Source organism: Myotis lucifugus, unplaced genomic scaffold (assembly GCF_000147115.1).
Source record: "Myotis lucifugus unplaced genomic scaffold, Myoluc2.0 scaffold_853, whole genome shotgun sequence".
In the NCBI taxonomy this organism is placed as follows: domain Eukaryota; kingdom Metazoa; phylum Chordata; class Mammalia; order Chiroptera; family Vespertilionidae; genus Myotis; species Myotis lucifugus.
In genome coordinates, this window is record NW_005871901.1 from 30,479 (window position 1) to 49,851 (window position 19,373).

Sequence of the window (19,373 nt, forward strand, 5' to 3'; positions counted from 1 at the left end):
TTCCCTTCGCGTTCCTAAAGTGTGATGTAGTGTTTATTATTCAATTGTTCTGCAGAATTTTTACTATCATTTTGTTAAAAGTTGGCTTTTTATTTCATTGACTTCCATATAAATAGGGTTTAAAATTTATTTTTAAATTATACATCAACTGAATAGAAAAAGAACATGACTTGTCAATTCCTTAAAATATACTGAGTCTTGTTTTATGGTTTGGCACATTACCATTTAAAAATATATATATTCCATGTGTGTTTGAAATGACTGTAGTGAATAAATTGGTTCAAATTTGTTAATTTAAATGTTCAGGCATTTACCGATTTTTAGTATGCTTATCAATAAAAGACTTTGTTTAAATCTTTCAGCTTGATGATAATTTGTCTATTTCTCCTTAAGCTCTATTACTTCTTTCTTTGCATTTATGAAAGTATTATATTAGGTTTACAAAAGAAAAAGTCATTGATTTAACCAGGAAATATGCAAAAGTCTATGTGAGAGTATGTGAGCAGTTGAGTCAGCCATGCCCAGGGCACACGGACTCTGAGGTGCCGGCGGGGTGTGGGGGGAGGAGTGAAGAGAGCTCCGTGCTCAAGTGGACCTGGCATTCGGTCACTTTCTAGCCTTGTGATTTGGGGGAAATTACATAATCCCATCTTGGCTTCTCCTCCTTTAAATGATTCCTTTTGCCAAAGTCAGCATATTTCAAAGACTTTAAGTAACAAAAACTTTATTTTTATTAAAGGAAAATTTTTTAGATATTTGCAATGAAAACAGCCAGCAGGTCTCAAGAGAAAGGTTCTACACGTCATAATGGGAAGAAGTACAGCAACACTATTTTAACACCTTTCATAACAGACATTCAATACCTTTATTGTGGAGGAAAAGATGAGCACAATGTAACATTTGCAAAAGCACTCCTCTGAAAAGGCCAGTTTTGTCCTTGGAGGTCAACCTTCCAAGGCGTCCGTTCCCATTACACAGTCAGGAAGCAGAGCAAGCCCTCGAGAAAAAAGCAAAAATGCCAAATCTTCTCCAACCACAATTACTTTTAATCTACGAAACAGGATTCTCTACAAGGCAGGCCGTTTCAGAGGGCGGCATGTACCAGGGGCGTGCTCTGCTGTCCGGGACTGCAATCGGAGGGAAGCGGGCCTGCTATTTTCCCAGAATTGAAGAGTACCATCATTAAGACAGGGGGGAGAAGGACTTGTACCCACCCTTCGGGGACAGGGAAGGGGAGAGCGCGGTGTCACAGCTGGAGAACCTGGGGACGCTGCTGGAGGAGCCCGAGATGCGCTCTAGCAGGCGCGTGATCCCTCGTCCCCGAACACTGCTGTTTGGGCCCGAAATCTTCACCCCAGAAGGGTAGTCACCTAGGACAGTGAAATGCAAGAAAGGAAAGCCACTGGACAGCTTTATCATAGAGACCCCTCCCCCGCCTCGCACTGCAGTGCAGGCTCCCTGGGCCTGGGGGGTGGGGATGACTGAGAGCCCAGTGGAGGCCGAGGCTCAACGGTGCCACCTGTTTGTTTTCAGCCCTGGAAACCGAGACAGAAGCTCTCCGGGCACCACCTGAACTTCACTGGGTGTTTAACTTTCCCATCGTCCCAAAGCCACCATCATATCAAAACCATAAAACTACAGCTGCCACAGAACAGCAGGCTGTATTCTAAATGCCCGGAACAAGTCTGAAGGATGAGTTCAGGTGTCTGAGTGATACCAATGCACCCATCCCAACTGCCTGAGGTGCTAATAAAACTCCCAGCTCAACCAGCCCCCGCAACCCTAAAGCCCAGCAGAGCGCCGTTTCAGCACCACACTCTGAGGCCCCGAGCCCTTCGGTGAACAATCCTATCAAATATAAGATGCTTACCAGTGGGTGTGTTTGATCTTGGTTCCTGATTAGAATAGTTGAAATGAGAGAATCCTGAGCTCTCAAACCTTAGCTTCTATAAAAACAGAAGAAAAAAAATACCGGGGGTGGGGGGAGAGGGACATAAATATTGGATCTACTACAATTTCAAATGACTCTTTAAAAAAGACAACCAACCGCCATTTTCCCAATGTCTGACCACCTTCTGAAAAGAAATGCTGTGGAGGGGAGTGTCTGGAGGGGAACTGGGCCTGCAGGGAGCACAGCCTGGAATGACCGGAATCCAGCCGCAATCCTGGCAGCTGTGCCCTGGCCGAGCCAGCCTCCTTGTGAGCAGGGACACAGTAGGGGGCAGGAAGATCAGACAGCCTTTAATCAAACCCAGACTCCAGCATTATTAGACATCTTTGAAGTAAAGATTTTAAATAGCTGTATTACCTACATTCAGATAGGTAAGTTTTGGAATACATGTTTGGACGTGGTTTGTATAATTTTAATTTTCTTAACACATTGTCAATGAGAGTGGGAAATGTACCAGGAAGGCAAAGGGTTTGTGCAGGAGCCACCTGAGTGAGAACTGCTCCACACGCCATGGAGATTTCAGGAATTTTAGCGGGAGAGGGAAACAAAGGCCTGACTTGCTGCTGGCCAGGACCACACTGAGGAGGACATGAGACAGGAGCTCCAAAGTCAGCCCTTACCTGGTACCGCCCTGCATCCAATATGACCATTTTGGGTGTCACCCTGTTGCTGGCCTCGTAATCCTGCAAGGGCACGTGGGTCTCGGTGAGCTGGATTCCAAAGAGCGTGGCCAGAGAATTGCTGATGCAGTACCTTCAGAGGGAAGGAAAGGTCACCACCAGGTCTTGCCCAGCCCCTCCTATAAGCACTCACCCTTCAAACATCCTCCTATGTAATAAAAGCCTAATATGCTAAGTGTCTGGTTGTCCAGTCAGCCGTTCAACCAATCAAAGCATAATATGCTAATGATATGCTAAGGCCACTCAACTACTCCCTATGATGTGCACTGACTACCAAGGGGCAGATGCTTCAACTTGTAGGTTAGCTTGCTGCTGGGGTCCAGCCAATCAGGACTGAGCTAGATGGGCTGGATACACCCTGAAGCGCTCCCATGGTCCCTCCCCGGCTGGCCAACCTCCCACATCTCTCCCCGGCCCAGATGGTGCAACAGTGGGGTCCCTTGGCCTGGTCTGTGCCCTCTCGCAATCCAGAACCCTCAGGGGATGTCGGAGAGCCGGTTTCAGCCCGATCCCACAGGCCAGCCCGAGGGACCTCACTACTGCACAAATTTGTGCACCTGGCCTCTAGTTTCTCCCATAAAAGCTGGTTGGCAGGGACACTGCTCTAAACTGGCAAAAAGAAATGCAGAGATTCTGAGAAGGAACAGGAATGGTAGCAACACATGTAAAACTGGCCACTACTGGTATTTTTAAGTATTTTCACCTATTTTTAAGCCTTAATATTCTGAGTACCATAAAAATTTCAGGTTCGCTATAAGAGAATATGAATAAGGAGAAAGTTCACTAGAATTCTCAGATGTTAAAGGCAAGGAGAGGGCAGAAACAAGGCTGCAATTTGAAAACACTCATGTCTCCTCAGATCCAACTACTTCAGCGTGGAAGGGACCCCGAGCCCCCAGAGCTGAGAAGGGCAAGTGGGTCTGTGTTTCCAGCACCTTCACAAGGGAGCCCTGCCCTCATGGCTGCAGGACTTCCTCCTGCAGGAACCACGGAGGAAGACTCCAGTAAGTGCTGACGAAGGTTTGCCCCAATCACTCAGGTGGTAACTATGCCAGACAAGTAGGGACGTGGGTGGAATAATAAAAGAGACAGGAAGGAAAAACCCACTCTGCTTTGAAAAAGAATTGTGGGAATAGAGGCAAACAGCCATTCTCCCCAACTGCAACCACCAGGGCCAGCCCCACACCAAGACTTCCATGGCGAACCCACATGAGAGAAGCCTTCTTCCTCCAACTTACGCAATTTTCTTGCAAACAGCTAAAGCGCAGAAGAGAATGTCATTTTCCTCGTGCCACTTGCACCTGTATAAAAAAAGGGCTTTAATCTCCCGATCTTATGAGAGAGCACCACTTAAGGGTTTTTACATGCCAGACTTCTAATTTACCTCGTTGACATCATTCAAAGAAAACTGACACTATTACTTAAAGACTAAGGTTCCTAATTTAACACAAAAAATAGATTTTTAAAAAACAGATCTTTTTATGGTACCTCCTCTGATGCAAACTCCTGACGCTATGCAAGCCCCTCAGAACCACAACAGGTCAATCTTACCTTGAACTCACACGAGCGCTCCAGACACACAGCAGTGACCATGGTGAATATGCACTCGCTCAGCAAACATCTGCTGAGGGCAAACTGTTAAAAACTATGAGAGATGACCACTTGGAAGACTTTCAAATGCACTGGGAGACCTGCGTACAGGTGCCATTTCCTAGGGAAGGCCCGACGGCCACAGCTGGTCCCAGGAAAGTCAGCGAGCCGATAAAGCCCGTTTCTCTAGAAGCAGGACCTGCCACAGAAGTGCAGCCCCAGAAACGCGTGACCTGCACAAGAAAAGTGCTAATACAGACTTGAAAGACCCCCAAAATAGATTTGACCCAAATTCCATCAAAAGACACCTCTTGTTCTTTGGATGGAATTTAACTTTATAAAGATTTCATTCTCCCAAGTTAATTTATACACTTAATGCAATCCAAGGAGCTTTTTTATGGAACTAGACTGAAGCGAGTGATACTCTGCATACACTTTTTTGTTTGAGCCATGCTAGTGCACTACACTTTCAAAAGATAAAAGCAAGGATGGGAGAAAACAGAAATGAAATAAAACTAGCAAATGGACTTAACTATATTGCAAATGAGTAATTTAACCACTCTGGTAGGGAGGAAAAAACCCAAATAACTTTTGAACAAACTACTTTCTATTACCTTCAGACTGAAAAACAACGAAAAACAAACCCCAGTCAGTGTGTCTATCTACTGCCGGGTGTCACTGAACAATCCTGGACGACTTCTAACGTGTCCTAGGCAGGAACACACACACACACCCCGGAGCCAGGCTCAGGCAGAGAAGGGCAATGCACCAGCAGAAGCGTGGACACCAGGAACCCCATGCTGAGGACGCAGCTGCAGGGTTAGTACAAACTCACAGCGAGAGAGACAAGTGAGCTACATAACACGTGTGCCGAGGGTGTGTACACGGACACGCCCGAGTGCTTCAGGGAGCACACCAGTCAGGTACTCAGGAGGATGAGCACCCCTAGCACCCAGAGCCTGTTCCTAATACTGTCCGGGCTGGCAGACGCCGGGGCTCCAGAAGCAGCACTGACCCAAGCCGCTGCAGGGCACGTTGCAGGGCAAGCCGGGCCCACAGGGGCCAGAAAGCAAAGCAGCACAGATGGCCACGCCACAACCGTTTGCAGGGACGCCCTGGCCGTGAGGAAAGTTACAGGATAACAGGAACATTACAGCCCCGGAATAGAAAGGAGTCCATGAGTCCACAGGCATAAAGCATGTTACAAATGCATGCGCAAAGAGAACAGCTCTTTCCTACAGTGGGACCATGGGATCCGAAAGTCACTATTTCACAAACACAGTAATAAGTTTCAGGTGAGTATCATTCACAGATGCTAAAATCCACAGATTTCAGGAACAGAATCTCAAAGTATCCCCCACAAAACATCATAAGGTGAAAAAATCCACTATTCAGTGGAGAAATCGGGCGGACACTGTCTTAAGCACGTGATCAACAGTATCATCAGTCACTGGGCAAACACATGCCTCCTGACATGAGACGATGGGGAGACATCACTCTGTGCTATGCCTCAAACAAATATGACCCCAGTCTAACGAGGAAATGCAGGCGACTCCAAGCGAGAAATGTGACTTACACCATCCCTGGCCTGCACCCTTCCAAACGCCAAGTCTTGGAGGTCAGAGAGGGACCATCCCAGGTGAAAGGAGCCTAAAGAGACACAATAACTAACCGCGACCTGTGATCCTGGAATGAACCCTAGACTAGATGTTATTGTTGTCGTTTTGCTGTAAAAAGACATTATTGAACCAACCAGTAAAATGTGAGCGTGGCCTCTGGGCGGCCGTCCTGTGGCAGGCAACCCCTGGCTCTGACTATCACACTGGGGTAAAACGTAGAAATGTGCTTGTTCTTAGAAAAACATTCCCTAGTGAGGGTAAAAAGGCATCATGACCGCACCGACTCAAGCGGTATATAAATGCTGAGAGACAGTTATAAAGGAAATGTACTAAAACGTTGAATCTGAGAAAATGGCATATATGACTTCTGTGTACTATTCCTGCACATTTTCTCTAAACCTGAAATTACTTCAAAGTAAAAAATACTTCTGCTGATATACACTGTGGCCAGATTATTATAACCACCCCATCAGTACTTCGTTGGGCCACCTTTTGCCTTCAATACTGCGGCGATTCTTCTTGGCATTGACTCCACGAGATGTTGAAAGGTGATGCGAGGAATCTGACACCATGCCTGATGAATAGCACTGTCCAGTTCTGTGAGATTTGATGGTTGTGGAACCAGCTGCCTGATGGCTCTTTTAACTTCGTCCCACAAATGCTCAATTGGATTGAGATCTGGTGATTGTGGGGGCCACCTAAGCAAGGTAAAGTCTCCTTCATGTTCTTAAAACCACTCCTGCACAATACCAGCATCATGGCATGGCACATTGTCTTGTTGGAAGAAGCCATCTCCATTGGGATACGCCATCAACATGATAGGATGAACCTATCAGCAACGATACTTAGGTATGTTGTGCTATTCAGACGTTTATAATGATCTGGCCCTCTAGCAACTTCAGCGCAAAATTATAGCTAATTTGCCTACAAACGTCAGGTGGTCATAATAATCTGGCTACTCAGTGTATTTCACTTATATATTTCTTACATGTAAGTATAAGAATGCTATGTAATAAAACACCTAAATAAATAGAAATGTTTTATCAGTACAGAAATCCTACGTGAAAGTACTGTCAGTTTAATTGGCAGTTTTTGGTTGTTTTTAGTAGACAAAGTAACAATGTACTAGTATCTCACAATCAGTGGAATCTTATATTCAAGGAACTATAATGATTCCAGGGTTTGATAGGAAAATATGGCCTAGAAAGGCAAAAACTAATCCTATCATATTTTCTCAGTCCAGGAAAGAAGTCAAAATCACTCTATCACAAAACCACTGAATACCTTGTGTTGCTAGAATAATCCCACATGGCCACGTCCAGGAGGCTCCGAACCCAGGTCTTGGAGGGCTCCTTGAGGAACTTTTGCTGGTAGATCCCCACTACAAGATCCTCAACAGTGAGAAGTTCCAGATTTTGCCTGATTTCTTTCATTGGTGAACAGAAAAAGAGACAGGATTAGTGACTTCAGGTACAGAGAGCATGAACACCAAAATGGAAACAAACGCAGATATTACAGCCCCGGGGCAGGGGCTCAGGGCTACTCACCCGACCCCTTCTCCATGTGCTTCAGACACCAGTTGACTCTGGCTCTATCGTCAGACTGCAGGAGAGAACAAACGACTCGTATTTTCTCCGCCCGAGTTACTTAATGCTCTCCTCTCAAACTGGGCGGGCGGGGGAGGGGGTGCGGGGAGAGACAAAAGAGGACTGGAGAGTCTGTGTCAGCTAGATGAGAACTATAGCAAAGAGCAACATGTATCAGAATAGACCACTACTATTAATAACCAGCTATATTCATAAAATAGTATTTTATGAAAAGCTATTGAGACTTAGGGTAGAAAAATGAAGAACCCAATGTTCATGGTTATGCTAGTAAATAGTGAGGTTAAAAGCCAATTCTTCAGGTCCTAGCTTAGAAGAATTTAGACCCAGCAATGAACAAATGAACTCTAGAGAATGAAAAAGAGAGTCAAGGGATTGCTGCAGGACAGTTTTGATTAAACGGGTAATCTTGTTTAGACAGATGGGTCTGTGGACTAAAACATCCACTCTTCAGGGTAAAAGGATTTTGAAGGGATTTCAGGGGGAACTAAAAACAAGATCTATCAAAGCAGCCTTCAGTACAAGAGAAATTTAGAAGAAAAGGCATCACACCTAATTACAATGAAAATGACTCACAGTGAGTCACACACGCAATGAGTCACACATACACTGAGTCACACGCACAGCTAATATACAGGCAAAGGGTCTTTCTCTGGGCCCCTTTCGTGGATCTTGGTTACCTAAGGAGATGCCTTAAAGAAATGCTTCCGTTGACATTACCTTACAGTAGATAGGTGGCCACTTCCCTGGGTTCGGATGAATGAACCTATAAAGGTTTTGTAGCACAGTTGCTTGGTCACATCCAGATTCAAAGTTTGAAATAGGAATCTTGTGACTCGAATCACCTGAAGGAAATAAAGAGAAGGCAGGAGTTCAAAACTTGACTAAGACAAATTGTTACAAAGCAGGTATGAAAGAAAGTAGGAAGAAAGGAAGATAGTGGGTGCCTCATGTTGAGCACTGAACCAAGCCTGGTTAGATTAGGGACTTTAGCTGTCTTATCCCCGCCCCCCCTTATCAGGTAGGGGATACACACAGAGAAGAGACAGCTGCGGTCGCAGAAGAAAGCACCACAGTGCCCCCTTATCCAGTTTGCTTTCCGCAGTTTACCTGCTTCAACTGTGATCTGAAAATATTTAATGGAAAATTCCCTAAATAAACAATTCTTTAAAGTTTTAAATTGAGCACCATTCTGAATAGTGTTATGAAAATCACAATGTCCCTCTCTGTGCCACCCAGGGCGAGACATCCCTTTGTCCTGGGTCTCCACGCTGTAGACGTTAACTACCCCTTAGTCACTCAGTAGTCCAAGTTACCAGATGACTGTCACAGTGCCACAGTGCGTGTGTTCGAGTGCCCCTATTTCACTTAAGAACAGCCCCATAGCACAAGAGTGGTGACGCTGCGATTCGGATCTGCCACAGAGAAGCCGGAAAGGGCTTCCTTTATGTGAAAAGGTGAAAGTTCCCAACTAAATAAGAAAGTTGTATCTAAGGTTGCCAAAATCATAAGAATGAATCTCCTATCCGTGAAATGGCAAAGAAAAAAATCGTGAAGAAGGCTAAGCCAGTACAATAAGATATTCTGAGATAGACCACATTCACAGAACTTTATTAGCTATAGTTCTGACTGTTGTTTTATTATTACTGTTATTAATCTCTTAGTGTGCCTAATTGATGTTACACTTTATCCCAGGTTTGTCTGTAGAGAAGAAACACAGTTTGTAGAGTTCAGAACTCTGCAGTTTCAGGCATCCACGGGGAGTTCAGACAGGTCCCCTGTGGACAAGGGGGGACGGCTGTGTTAACAGCTGGCAGTAGAGAACTGAAACCCAGGTTTGTAAAGTGACTGAGCCTCAGTACCTTCACTATTTCATTAATCTGTTTGTTAATAAGGCCACAGAACTTAACAATAACGACCCCTTTTTCAAAGTTGTAAGAAGAGTTCCACTTCCAGCAAAAAATGGACCAAGTAACTCAGACCAATCTTGCCACAGAAATGTAAAGTGCTTGGGGACACCAAGAGCACATCAGCGGCAAGGAATTATTAGAGCAGGTGGAAGTGAACAGACTCCAGAGCGCAGAGCCTTGCTGTGGGGCAGTGGCCCTGGAGTCGTGTGCCAATTCCAGAAGAGGGAGGTGACTGGTGGGAAGTGCGAATTCACTGCTTTGGGGGCCTGGCGAGCTAGCAAGGCCCCAGGTGTCTAGAAAAAGCAAACAGAAATCCTCTTCGAAGAAAAGGAACATCAGTATAATCCTCAAATTACTTTAAAATCACTTTTTTCAATGATTTACCAAGTACACAAAGAAACAAGAATCAGAACCAAAACAGAGCAGTAGAGAGAGATCCAAAAATATTCCAGATTCTGAAGTGATTGGACAGATTTTAAACAATCATGTTTATATCTGAGATCAAATTACAAATTCAGCATAAAACTGGAAACTATGAAAAGGATACAGACGTTCAACTTCTGATCACAGCAGAGTAGGGGAAAGCTGGACCAATGAGACACCTGCTTGAAAGCCCTGAGAGGTACAAATGGGTGAGGAAAGACGGGCCCAAGGCCTCGGAAAGAAGTCCTGGAGCTGAACCTGGTCACTTGGCATTTACTGATTCCGGAAGAGGAGGGTCAGAGGCTGGGAAACTGAGTTTTCGACAGACCCAGAGCTAGAGGCTAGGAAACTGAGTTTTTTCGACAGACCCAGAGCTAGTAAGAATTAAAAGTAATGCTCCACTGTCACTGTGTTTATGAAGTATTTGTAATAAAAATATCCAATTGTCTCCCAGCTTCCATTGTTTATGCTGTGAAGTCAACTATAAATTTCACCAATGATCTTTTGATGGTAATTTATCCACCTTTCCCCCTTTTTAGTAAAGATCAACTAGAAATAGACTGACTCTCATCAGGTCTGAAACCAGTTTTAATCCTGAAATTGGATTAAGGCCATCAGATTAAAGCCAGCCTTGGGACAGAAGCAACATCTTCTTTGGGGAGAAAAAAACAACATTATTTATACTGTCCAGCACTCAATGAAAAATAACCAGACACATGAAGAGATCTGATAACTTGATTGAACATCAAGGTAACCAACAGACTATAAAAATAGACCCCAAAAGAAAAAAAAGCTCTGTATCAGGGTTATCAGACATAAGACATTAAAATAATGAGGCTTATTATATTCAGGAAATAAAAAATGATAATTTCAGCACAACCATTAACAAGAACCAAATGTAAATTCAAAGATTGAAAACACATTCCTTAAGACTACAGAATAACCTTAAACAACAAGATCAGGTAAATTAACCGATTTCCACCTTTAACGTGAATGCACAAAGGTCATGAATAAAACCTTCTGGTAAAGTTTTATTTTTATATCCAGTCTTTACTCCACCTGGAATCGACTTGTTTATGGTGTGAGGTAGATTCAGTGTATCCCTCCCCACCCCCTATGTGGATAATCAGTTACCTCAGCCTCCCTTATTGAATACTAGTAATCAATGTACTCTCTGATATGCAGAGTATACTCCTGTACCACACACGAGTCTTTTTGGTATTTCATTCTGCTCTATTGGTCTGCTTGTTTTTTGGTGTTCATATCATACTGTTTATGAAAAAACTCAAAGGACACCACCAAAAATGAATCTAAAACACTCATTTACCTTTATAAGTATTACAAAATAGCTGATTACAGATTTAAAGAACATTTTTCTAATTCCAAACACTTTCCAATATAAATTTTAAAATAAATCTATTATCCCAATTTTCATTCTAATCAAACAGGAACCTGGTTAAAATCTAGTTTCTAGAAAATAGTTTAGTTCAAGAGCTGAGGTATATACAGTCATGTCCTTTGGCTGCTGAAAACTTGAAAATAAAAACCTGATTTCCTCATCTAAAAGTTAATTCAGAGCTCCTTTGTGTGTTTAACACTGTCATTCTGTCATTTTTGAAACATCATCTTTTCTTCTTCATTCTGAAAGGTCTCCCTGTAAATTCCCATAAACCTAGATAATCTGATACCTCCTAAAAGACTTACCTACGTATCTGGCCAGTAAAAGCAGGCAGTCTCAAAGCCAAAGGCTATGTGCAGAAAATAAAAACACAACCCCCATAAAGGAAAAGGGATATTATACTACAAAGTATATATAATTTTAAAGTTTTTAAGGATCATATACACATCTACCACTTCTAGGAAGAGTCTCCAACAACTAACTTAGGGTTATTTTTCAACTGACATTTCATGTATCTGGTAAAAGCAGTAAGTCTTAACCAGGTACATACACATATTCATTCAATGCCTATAATGTAACCCACTCTTTTATACTTACTTGCAGCCTGACAATGAAACCGAAATCCTCGTGGAATTTCACCTGTAATACAAAATATTTTGCTGAGAAGAGCAGAAATCTGGCAGCTCTGTGGTTATTCTAAAGCAATAATATTCCACAGGACAACCAAGTCATAACATAGGTGGGTAACTTATTGCTATGTAAAAATACAAGATAGTAAAACTATTTCATCATGGGTTTTTTAACCAAAGGTATGATGACTATCAAAAATTTTTGTATTTTTGTCAAGCTACTTCAAAAAGCAAATTATTCCTTACCGAGAAAGAAATCTTAGGTAAAGAACACTTGGCCCTGGCCAGGATTGCCCAGTGGGTTGAGCATCATCCCATGCACGGAAAGGTGACTGGTTTGATTCCCAGTCAGGGCACATGCCCAGGTTCCAGGCTTGATCCCGGGTCGGAGTGCATGTGGGAGGCAGCCAATCAATGTTTCTCTCTCTCCCTCTCCCTCCCTTTCCTCTCTCTCTAAAATCAATAAAAACATGTATTTTTTAGAAAGAACACTTGTGCTAAAGGGTCTGAGCTCAGGGTCCAGGAATGGACCTCAGGGGTTCATGAGGTCCTTGAGTTTAGGTTCTCTGAGGAAACAGTCTTCAAGCTCGAGCTTTCTCATGTTTTGCAACCATGTAAAAAAGTAGTCATTGGCTTGTCCTAAGCAGCAACTCTCAGTAGGAGCAGGATTCGTTTTTCTGTCATCTAGAAATAAGAAAACGTGCTGGGCATCTTAATGAACTTAAAAGCAACAGATGAAACTGAGGAAGAAGCTCTTTCCCCGACATCTTCTCCTTTACACGTCTCCATATGAAGAAGTTATATTTCTCCTGCTTACCTTTAAAGGTAGAGTGTCCCCTTAACTACTGTTTATCTCAATGGTTCCCAACATGGGGCACACGCCCCACAGGGGGGCAATTTGATTTTTAAGTGGGGCAATTCCAAGAATGAGTTATCAACAGTGAATTTCTTGCATTTCTTATGGTTCTATGGGCCTCATATAAAGTATATAAATATAGATGGTGACATATTTATGTATTTCAGTTCTCTATTACATGTTTTGAAACTTTATTTGCTATTTCTTCATATCACTTCATGTTATTATTTTTTTTAACAATTTCTTAGTGATTTCTTCCTTAGTACTTCAACTGTCCTTTCATTCTTTTATTTTTCTCTTTCATGGGTGCCATGTTCTTTGCAAGCTTGTTTAGACAAAGTTAATGGCCTTTTAGGCTTCCTCCATGTGAATAGGAGTTCACCTTTTGAATAAAAATTCTATGTCATGGGGGAGAGGGGACTTCAGGATTTTAGAGATGCTTAGGTAGGGCATGGCCAAAGAAAAGGTTGGGAACCACTGGTCTATCCTCTTGGAAAACAAACCAAATCCCATGTCTTTGTAACAAACTGCTTTGATGAGGTGGAGTAGTGAGAAGAAGAGATATTAAGAACATCAGAGCCTGCAACTACGAGGCTCTTTCCACACTTTCTCACTATTCCTTAGAGCAGCTCTCTAATAGGTTCATGAAGGTTAAGGACTTTGCTCAAAGTTACAAAGCAATAAATAGTTAAAAACTGGTGACAGCTTCAGTGAAGGATGGGGTAAAGAAACCCTTCAGAGGAGCCACAGTATAAAAAGCTTTCAGAAAATTCCAGTGTGTAGAGCAGCAGGTGACACAGAGCAGGCTACACGATTCCAGGCATTCCATCCATCCAACTCTGATGCTTACCTGAAGTTAAAAGCCTAAACCAAAAACCTGTGTCAACACATAATTCTTAACAGTTTTTCAAACAAATATTATGAAGTCTTGTTACAGTTTAAGAACTCAACTGGGTATCAGCTTTTAAGAAAACAAATAGTGTATCAAATGAGTTCAAGATAAAACCCATACTTTTAAAGATCTAGGCCTGCTGCATCTGGCTACTCACCAGGACTGATGAAACTGTGGAAGTCCGCTATGATACCATCTTGGAGAGAATATTTCACACAGCCTATTTCACAAGGGAGAAAGCGCTGTTCACAGTGAGGAGGCAGTTCGCCATGGCTAAAAATGTTCAAAAAATAAAAAATGCCTCCAAGGAGAGCTAAAAAAAAAAATCACAGATAACATGAACAGACGAGCATCTCAAATTTACCCTTCTACAAAAGCAAAAGTCTAGAGCCATTTTCCTTTTGTTCCTATATTCCGAAAGGAGCAGGGAAAGAGAACGAATCAGCTATACGGGATAAGTGAATCAAAAGCTTTCCAATGGCACTTATCAAGGGTTAAAGCAGTAACCAGTCTGCAGGAAACAACAAAATTATTCAAAACTTGCAGCTCACGCTATATAATTTAGCTAAACATAAGCCCTGAATCTCAGGAATGACCCATAGTCAACAAGTACTAGTATAAGCATTTAAGAAATGAGTCCAAATTAGTGTAGAAAAACTCTGTGATATAAACTATGAACAATTTAGTTCACCCTTTCCTGGTTACCAATATACACAAGACCATGTATAAATTATCTTAAGGCAGAATAAAATGTGAGGATGGAAGATCAGTCCTATTATCAGGACTGACCACCTCTAAGACTGTTGAAAGTTCATTAATCTTCAACAAAGTTGGACCACAATTAATAAAACAGCCACACCCAGCTGGCGTGGCTCAGTGGTTGAGCGTCAACCTATGAACCAGAGGTCACAGTTTGGTTCCCGGCCAGGGCACATGCCTGATCCCCAGTATGGGGCATACAAGAGGCAGCCAATTAATGATTCTCTCTCATCATTGATGTTTCTATCTCATTCTCCTTTCTGAAGTCAATAAAAATAAACATATCAAAAAATAAGCCAGAAGGGAATGGCAAGGATTCTTATTAACTATGTTCTTTTCTGGGCTAGATTAATATTTCAACTTTATCTTTATAACACAAATGTGCAAGTCCCTATTTACTTAAGTCTCTAGCTATAAAAACAAATGCATAAGGTATGTTTGGTAATACATGAAGTGGTAGAAACCAAGAGGACAGGTTTCTGTAAAACAAAAAACTCTCCAGTGTTACTTCAACAAATGCAAATTACCTGATCTCTTACCACATTGGCGCCATCATTCTTGAACACCTATAATCAATTACTTTGAAATGCAGGTTCAAAATAAACAACACGCACTTACTGATCAACATATTACAGCGTCTTGAGCACCCAAATGTAACTAAACAAAACATGTTAGGATTACTCTACCTTGATCATTTTTCAGAGACAAGCTTGACATATCCGGGGGTGAAACATTCTGCTTTGGTACAAGCATGCCTGGCTTCCTCAGTGGGGTGCAAACAGGTTTCTAAAGAGGAAGAGAATGATTGACCACATACTTACACTCTTGCTTGGCACTTTATACCACAAACTTAAATTTAGCAAAATAGCTGGAAAACCGCCCACAGATTACTTCAATAACCCCTCCAGGCCAACAAGCCCAATCGGTAAATACATACACACTTGTCAATGACAACGTGAAAGGCAGACAATGGTAAAAATCTATAAATATCCTGAATCGAAGGTGAGTGGTAAATACCTTAAATTCAACCATTGCTGAGAACTACTTGCCCATTACTGATAACCTAAACTATTCCTAATGAGTCATAATATGTGCCAGTCCAGTGGCCAAAGGGACATCATTCGAAAAATACTCTAATACTGTTTGCTTTTCATAAAAAAAAAAAAAGATCATGCTGACTCCAAGTGTTAATAAGGTGTATGGACAATACAGCTTACTTTCTGATGGAAAACGTCTTATAACACATTGTAGTAGAAAGAAGAGGGGAAATCAAGGCTCGCAAGTATAAGTAAATACGAACTGAAGTGATTAGAGCTTCTACCCTAACATACCTCCCCCAAATAAAAACCTCGCAAACCTAAAACATAGCAAAGCTCTCTGGAATTTGAATCCGACACTGGCAGTTGAGAGGAAGCATGGAACTTCACTGTGTAAGAATGGAAAGAACACAGGAGTGGGAAACGCAGTTACCCAGCGCTTCGATATAAATCCAGAAATCAATCTTACTTGGTATGTTCACGTTCCACTTACACAGAAATTTACCAAATTCATCATCTTCAATGCTTACCTGTACGGTATGAAACATTTGCCAACTTCTGCAAGTCTCCTTAAGTCTGTATTTTACATAGGGCAGCTGGCCTGGTTCACTTAAAAAGAGATACTGGCCCAAACTACTCTAAAATATCGGAAAAAGCGTTCTTAAACCATGAAAGGGTGGAAAGGGACCCTCAGAGGCCCGGCGGTACGGGCCCTAAATGCCACAGCCCCGCTGCATCAGGGCTCACGGGCGGCAGGTTCCCCATGGGATTTCCCTGGTCTCCGCTGCCAGGGATCCCAACCTGGGCCCTCACAGGGGAGCCTGTCGGGTTCATAACCGGCATTCTGACACCAGGAGGAAAATTAAAACCTCCTCACCCCAACGCCCAGCCATCTGCCCAAGGAGCCCCATTCACTCATCCGGCACCTACTCCACGGCCGGAAGCCAGGCCCGTGGCTGCTCATCTCGGGCGACCCTTACCTGCTTCTCGGAAGGTCCCGACTCCTTCCCCTGGGCGGCTCTCCATGCTCGCGCCATGTCTGCGTACTTTTCCTTTTCGTCCTGGCTCAGGAGCTGGCGGACATTGCAGGGGAGACACGAAGGGAAACAGCAGTGAGGCCCGAGCGCCCCGGCCCCGCAGGCGGAGGCCCGGACTTCGAGGGGCTGCGGTTCAGGCGTCCGTTTGCCCGGACGGGCGTAGGGGGTTCCCCTCCCCCTGGCACGGGGTCGCTGTTCTCCTCGAGGCCTCCTGCCCTCCGGCCTGGCCCTCCGCCCTCGCCCTCCGGCCTCGCCTCGGCTTGCCCAACTGCCCTGCCCGCTGACCCCTCCGGCCTTACCGCCCAATCAGCAGAGCAGTGGGGGATGGCGTCCGCCACACGAGCCACCGGCAGGCCTCGCCGCCGCAGTTCAGGGATCTTTTCCTGCACGAAGAAATAGTAGGCATTCCGGGTGGCCTTGCGGTTCGGCATGGCGAACGCGGCCAGGCTTCGAGGGACCTGAGACAGCACCAGCCACCGGCGCCCTCGCCGGGCTCCCGCCCTTAGTAACCGAGGCTGCGCCTGCGCGCACGCAGCGCCACAGCCCTTGGCCAATCAGGGCGCAGCGCGCAGCCGCATTGGCCAAGCTGGTGGAAAAAGAAGTGTGAGACGTAAGATCCCTCCGCGAGCGGCGGTGGGGGCGGAGCGTGGTCGTGGGTGTGAGGCATTCTGATTGGCTGGGATGAGCCGTGGTCGGGTGTGGTCACGTGGAAGGCGTGGAGCAATCTCTGGGCATTATTGCGTAACATGGAACCCAGCAGGGAGAGAAAGAGGGCCCGCGAGTGCTCCAGTCCCCTCAGGTTTTGCGACTGTAAGTGCTGACTGTGCCAAGCACTGTGCAAGGTATCTGTAGGGGACGGAGTGAGGACCCTTGCAACCAAAATCTTTTTCCCCAAGAAACTTAAAGCGCATCGCTTCTCGGCCTTTTGGCTAAGATCAAGTGTAGTATCTGTTCTTATCAGTTTAATGCCTGATACGTCCTCTTTCCGAGGACAATATATTAAATGGATTTTTGGAGCAGGACGGTGGAATAGGAGCTTGCTCCGTCCACTCTGCGCATCGACACGGTATTGCAGTACCTCCGGGAACGGTACACACACATACAAAAGATAAAAGAAAAAAAATAAATTTACAGTGTAAAGGGGGGGAAGATGACAAAACCAATATTGTTTTGTTTTTCACCTTTCTTAATCAAGTAACATTTATTATTGTTGCAAAGAATATGTGTGTTTTTTTAAATGCAGTTTTTAGTAAGTATTAGGGAGGAAACACCCAGTAAGAGGCTGAGATTTAAAATAATGTCCTTGAATAGGACATTATAGATTTTATAGATTTCCTCATAAAGGTCTGGTTCATTTTTTGTTAGTTTTGTTCCTAGAGTATATTTGTTCTTAGTATTTCATAGTATACTACTATGAAAGCTTTCTTGTTTCCATTATATTTTCTAATTGGTTACAGCTGGTGTGTAGAGAAGGTATTGATTTTACTGTTAATCTTGTGCATTTAGTCACCCTGCTGAACTCTTCAGCTGGTTTCAAGAAATACAGTCTATTTTACTACAGTCAGTGGCTATTCATACATTTTTAAGATACTTGTTTCAAAACATTTTTATAACAAGCTATGCAGTTAAGACGTATCCATACCCCACTCTTCCCAAATAGATAAGCAGCTTAGAAAATTATTGCTTCTCCACACTTGGTCTCCCAACCTGCAGTAGGCAATTAGGTATGAGCAGGGTAGGAACCTTAGGCCAGGTGCAGAGGTTCACCAGAGTGGAGAGCCCTGGGTGCTTAGCAACCAGCAGAACTACAAGCCCTTGCAGGACCACTCCCCTACGTGTTAACCCCTGGAAGATGACATCTAGGCTTCAGCTGTGTTTCAGCTCTGAGCCCAGAGAAGCAGCAAAATCAGATGGAGTGACACAGGGCTGACATCAGGACCAGCTGCATTGACTAGGGACCCCCTGGTGCTGACTAATCAGTAGCCCACAAGGGGGGCTCACCAGGAAAGCTCATGAATGTTCTAGTGGGATTCTCCCTTGAGGCCTCCAGATAAAAGCTCTTGGTTCAGGGACAGAGTGCAGCTCTTTCCATGGAGCACACCCTGGCCTTTCCCCACCCCCTTCTCCCAGAGGCCTTTTCCTTTCCTCTCTCTCTAAAGCTCCAAGGGCCTTTCTTTTGCCTCTATAACTTGTTGCCTGAGCCCATTTCTTCTATGGATCACCTCTACCTCTGTGATTTTCTAAATAAACTTGCTCTTATAGTTTGAGTCTTGTCTCTGAATTCTTTCTTAGCCAGAACTCAACTACTGAGGTTGCTGAACTCCTCTGCGGTCTAACACCTGGTGCTGTTCAGCCTCCCACAAACCCACTTGTCCACCATCCTACTTCCATTTCCAATGTTGTTTTAGTTCCACATTGCTTTCTTTTTTTTTTAAATAGACTTTATTGATTTTTTACAGAGAGGAAGGAAGAGGGATAGAGAGTTAGAAACATCGATGAGAGAGAAACATCGATCAGCTGCCTCCTGCACACCCCCTACTGGGGATGTGCCCTCGACCAAGGTACATGCCCTTGACCGGAATCGAACCCGGGACCCTTCAGTCCACAGGCCGACGCTCTATCCACTGAGCCAAACCGGTTAGGGCCATTGCTTTCTTATAACAGTGTGACACAATTGAAGTACAATAAATTGAATATATCTAAAGCATACAGTTTCATAAGGCTTACCCACGTGTGCAACTATGAAACCATCACCAACCAGTTTCCTCATCACCCCCTTAGGCTGCTTGACGTTGCCCACAGTTTACTGATGTTCTGTTTATTTTTTTCCTTCAGGCTCTTTTCTCTGTTTCAGTTTCAGTTTCTATAGCTATTTTTCATGTTTACTAATCTTTCTGCCATCTCTAATCTATTAATCCATCTAGTGTATTTTTTTGTATCAGATCATTCAATTTTCATTTCTTGAATTTCATTTGAGCCTTTTTATA

At 43.7% G+C, this 19,373-nt stretch overlaps 1 protein-coding gene and 1 non-coding gene across 3 annotated transcripts; one reads left to right on the top strand and one right to left on the bottom strand.

The window, feature by feature from the left end:
* Positions 1-845: 845 nt before the first annotated feature.
* Positions 846-17,076, bottom strand: MAEL (maelstrom spermatogenic transposon silencer). Of its 2 annotated transcripts, XM_006106573.3 has the most exons (12): positions 16,686-17,076; positions 16,330-16,422; positions 14,999-15,098; positions 13,711-13,866; positions 11,774-11,815; positions 8,165-8,289; positions 7,388-7,442; positions 7,125-7,266; positions 3,870-3,932; positions 2,572-2,704; positions 1,871-1,946; positions 846-1,370 (listed from the first exon to the last, which is right to left on the bottom strand). In XM_006106573.3, exons 1-12 carry the CDS (start codon positions 16,815-16,817, stop codon positions 1,183-1,185), a joined length of 1,305 nt encoding a protein of 434 aa, XP_006106635.1. In that variant the 5' UTR covers positions 16,818-17,076; the 3' UTR covers positions 846-1,182. The 2 variants fall into 2 exon arrangements, with proteins under 2 accessions (XP_006106635.1, XP_006106636.1); XM_006106574.3 differs by lacking the exon at positions 16,330-16,422.
* A 219-nt stretch (positions 17,077-17,295) lies between these two features.
* LOC111824057 lies at positions 17,296-17,486 on the top strand. The gene has a single exon (XR_002827168.1). It is a non-coding gene; the product is annotated as a U2 spliceosomal RNA (small nuclear RNA).
* Positions 17,487-19,373: the final 1,887 nt, after the last annotated feature.

Coding starts and splice junctions, on each gene's coding strand:
- MAEL (XM_006106573.3), bottom strand. CDS start 16,817: ATGCCGAACCGCAAGGCCACCCGGAATGCCTACTATTTCTTCGTGCAG. Junction 16,423..16,685: donor ACTGCTCTGCTGATTGGGCG/GTAAGGCCGGAG, acceptor AATGTCCGCCAG/CTCCTGAGCCAGGACGAAAA. Junction 1,371..1,870: donor AAGATCAAACACACCCACTG/GTAAGCATCTTA, acceptor TCACTGTCCTAG/GTGACTACCCTTCTGGGGTG.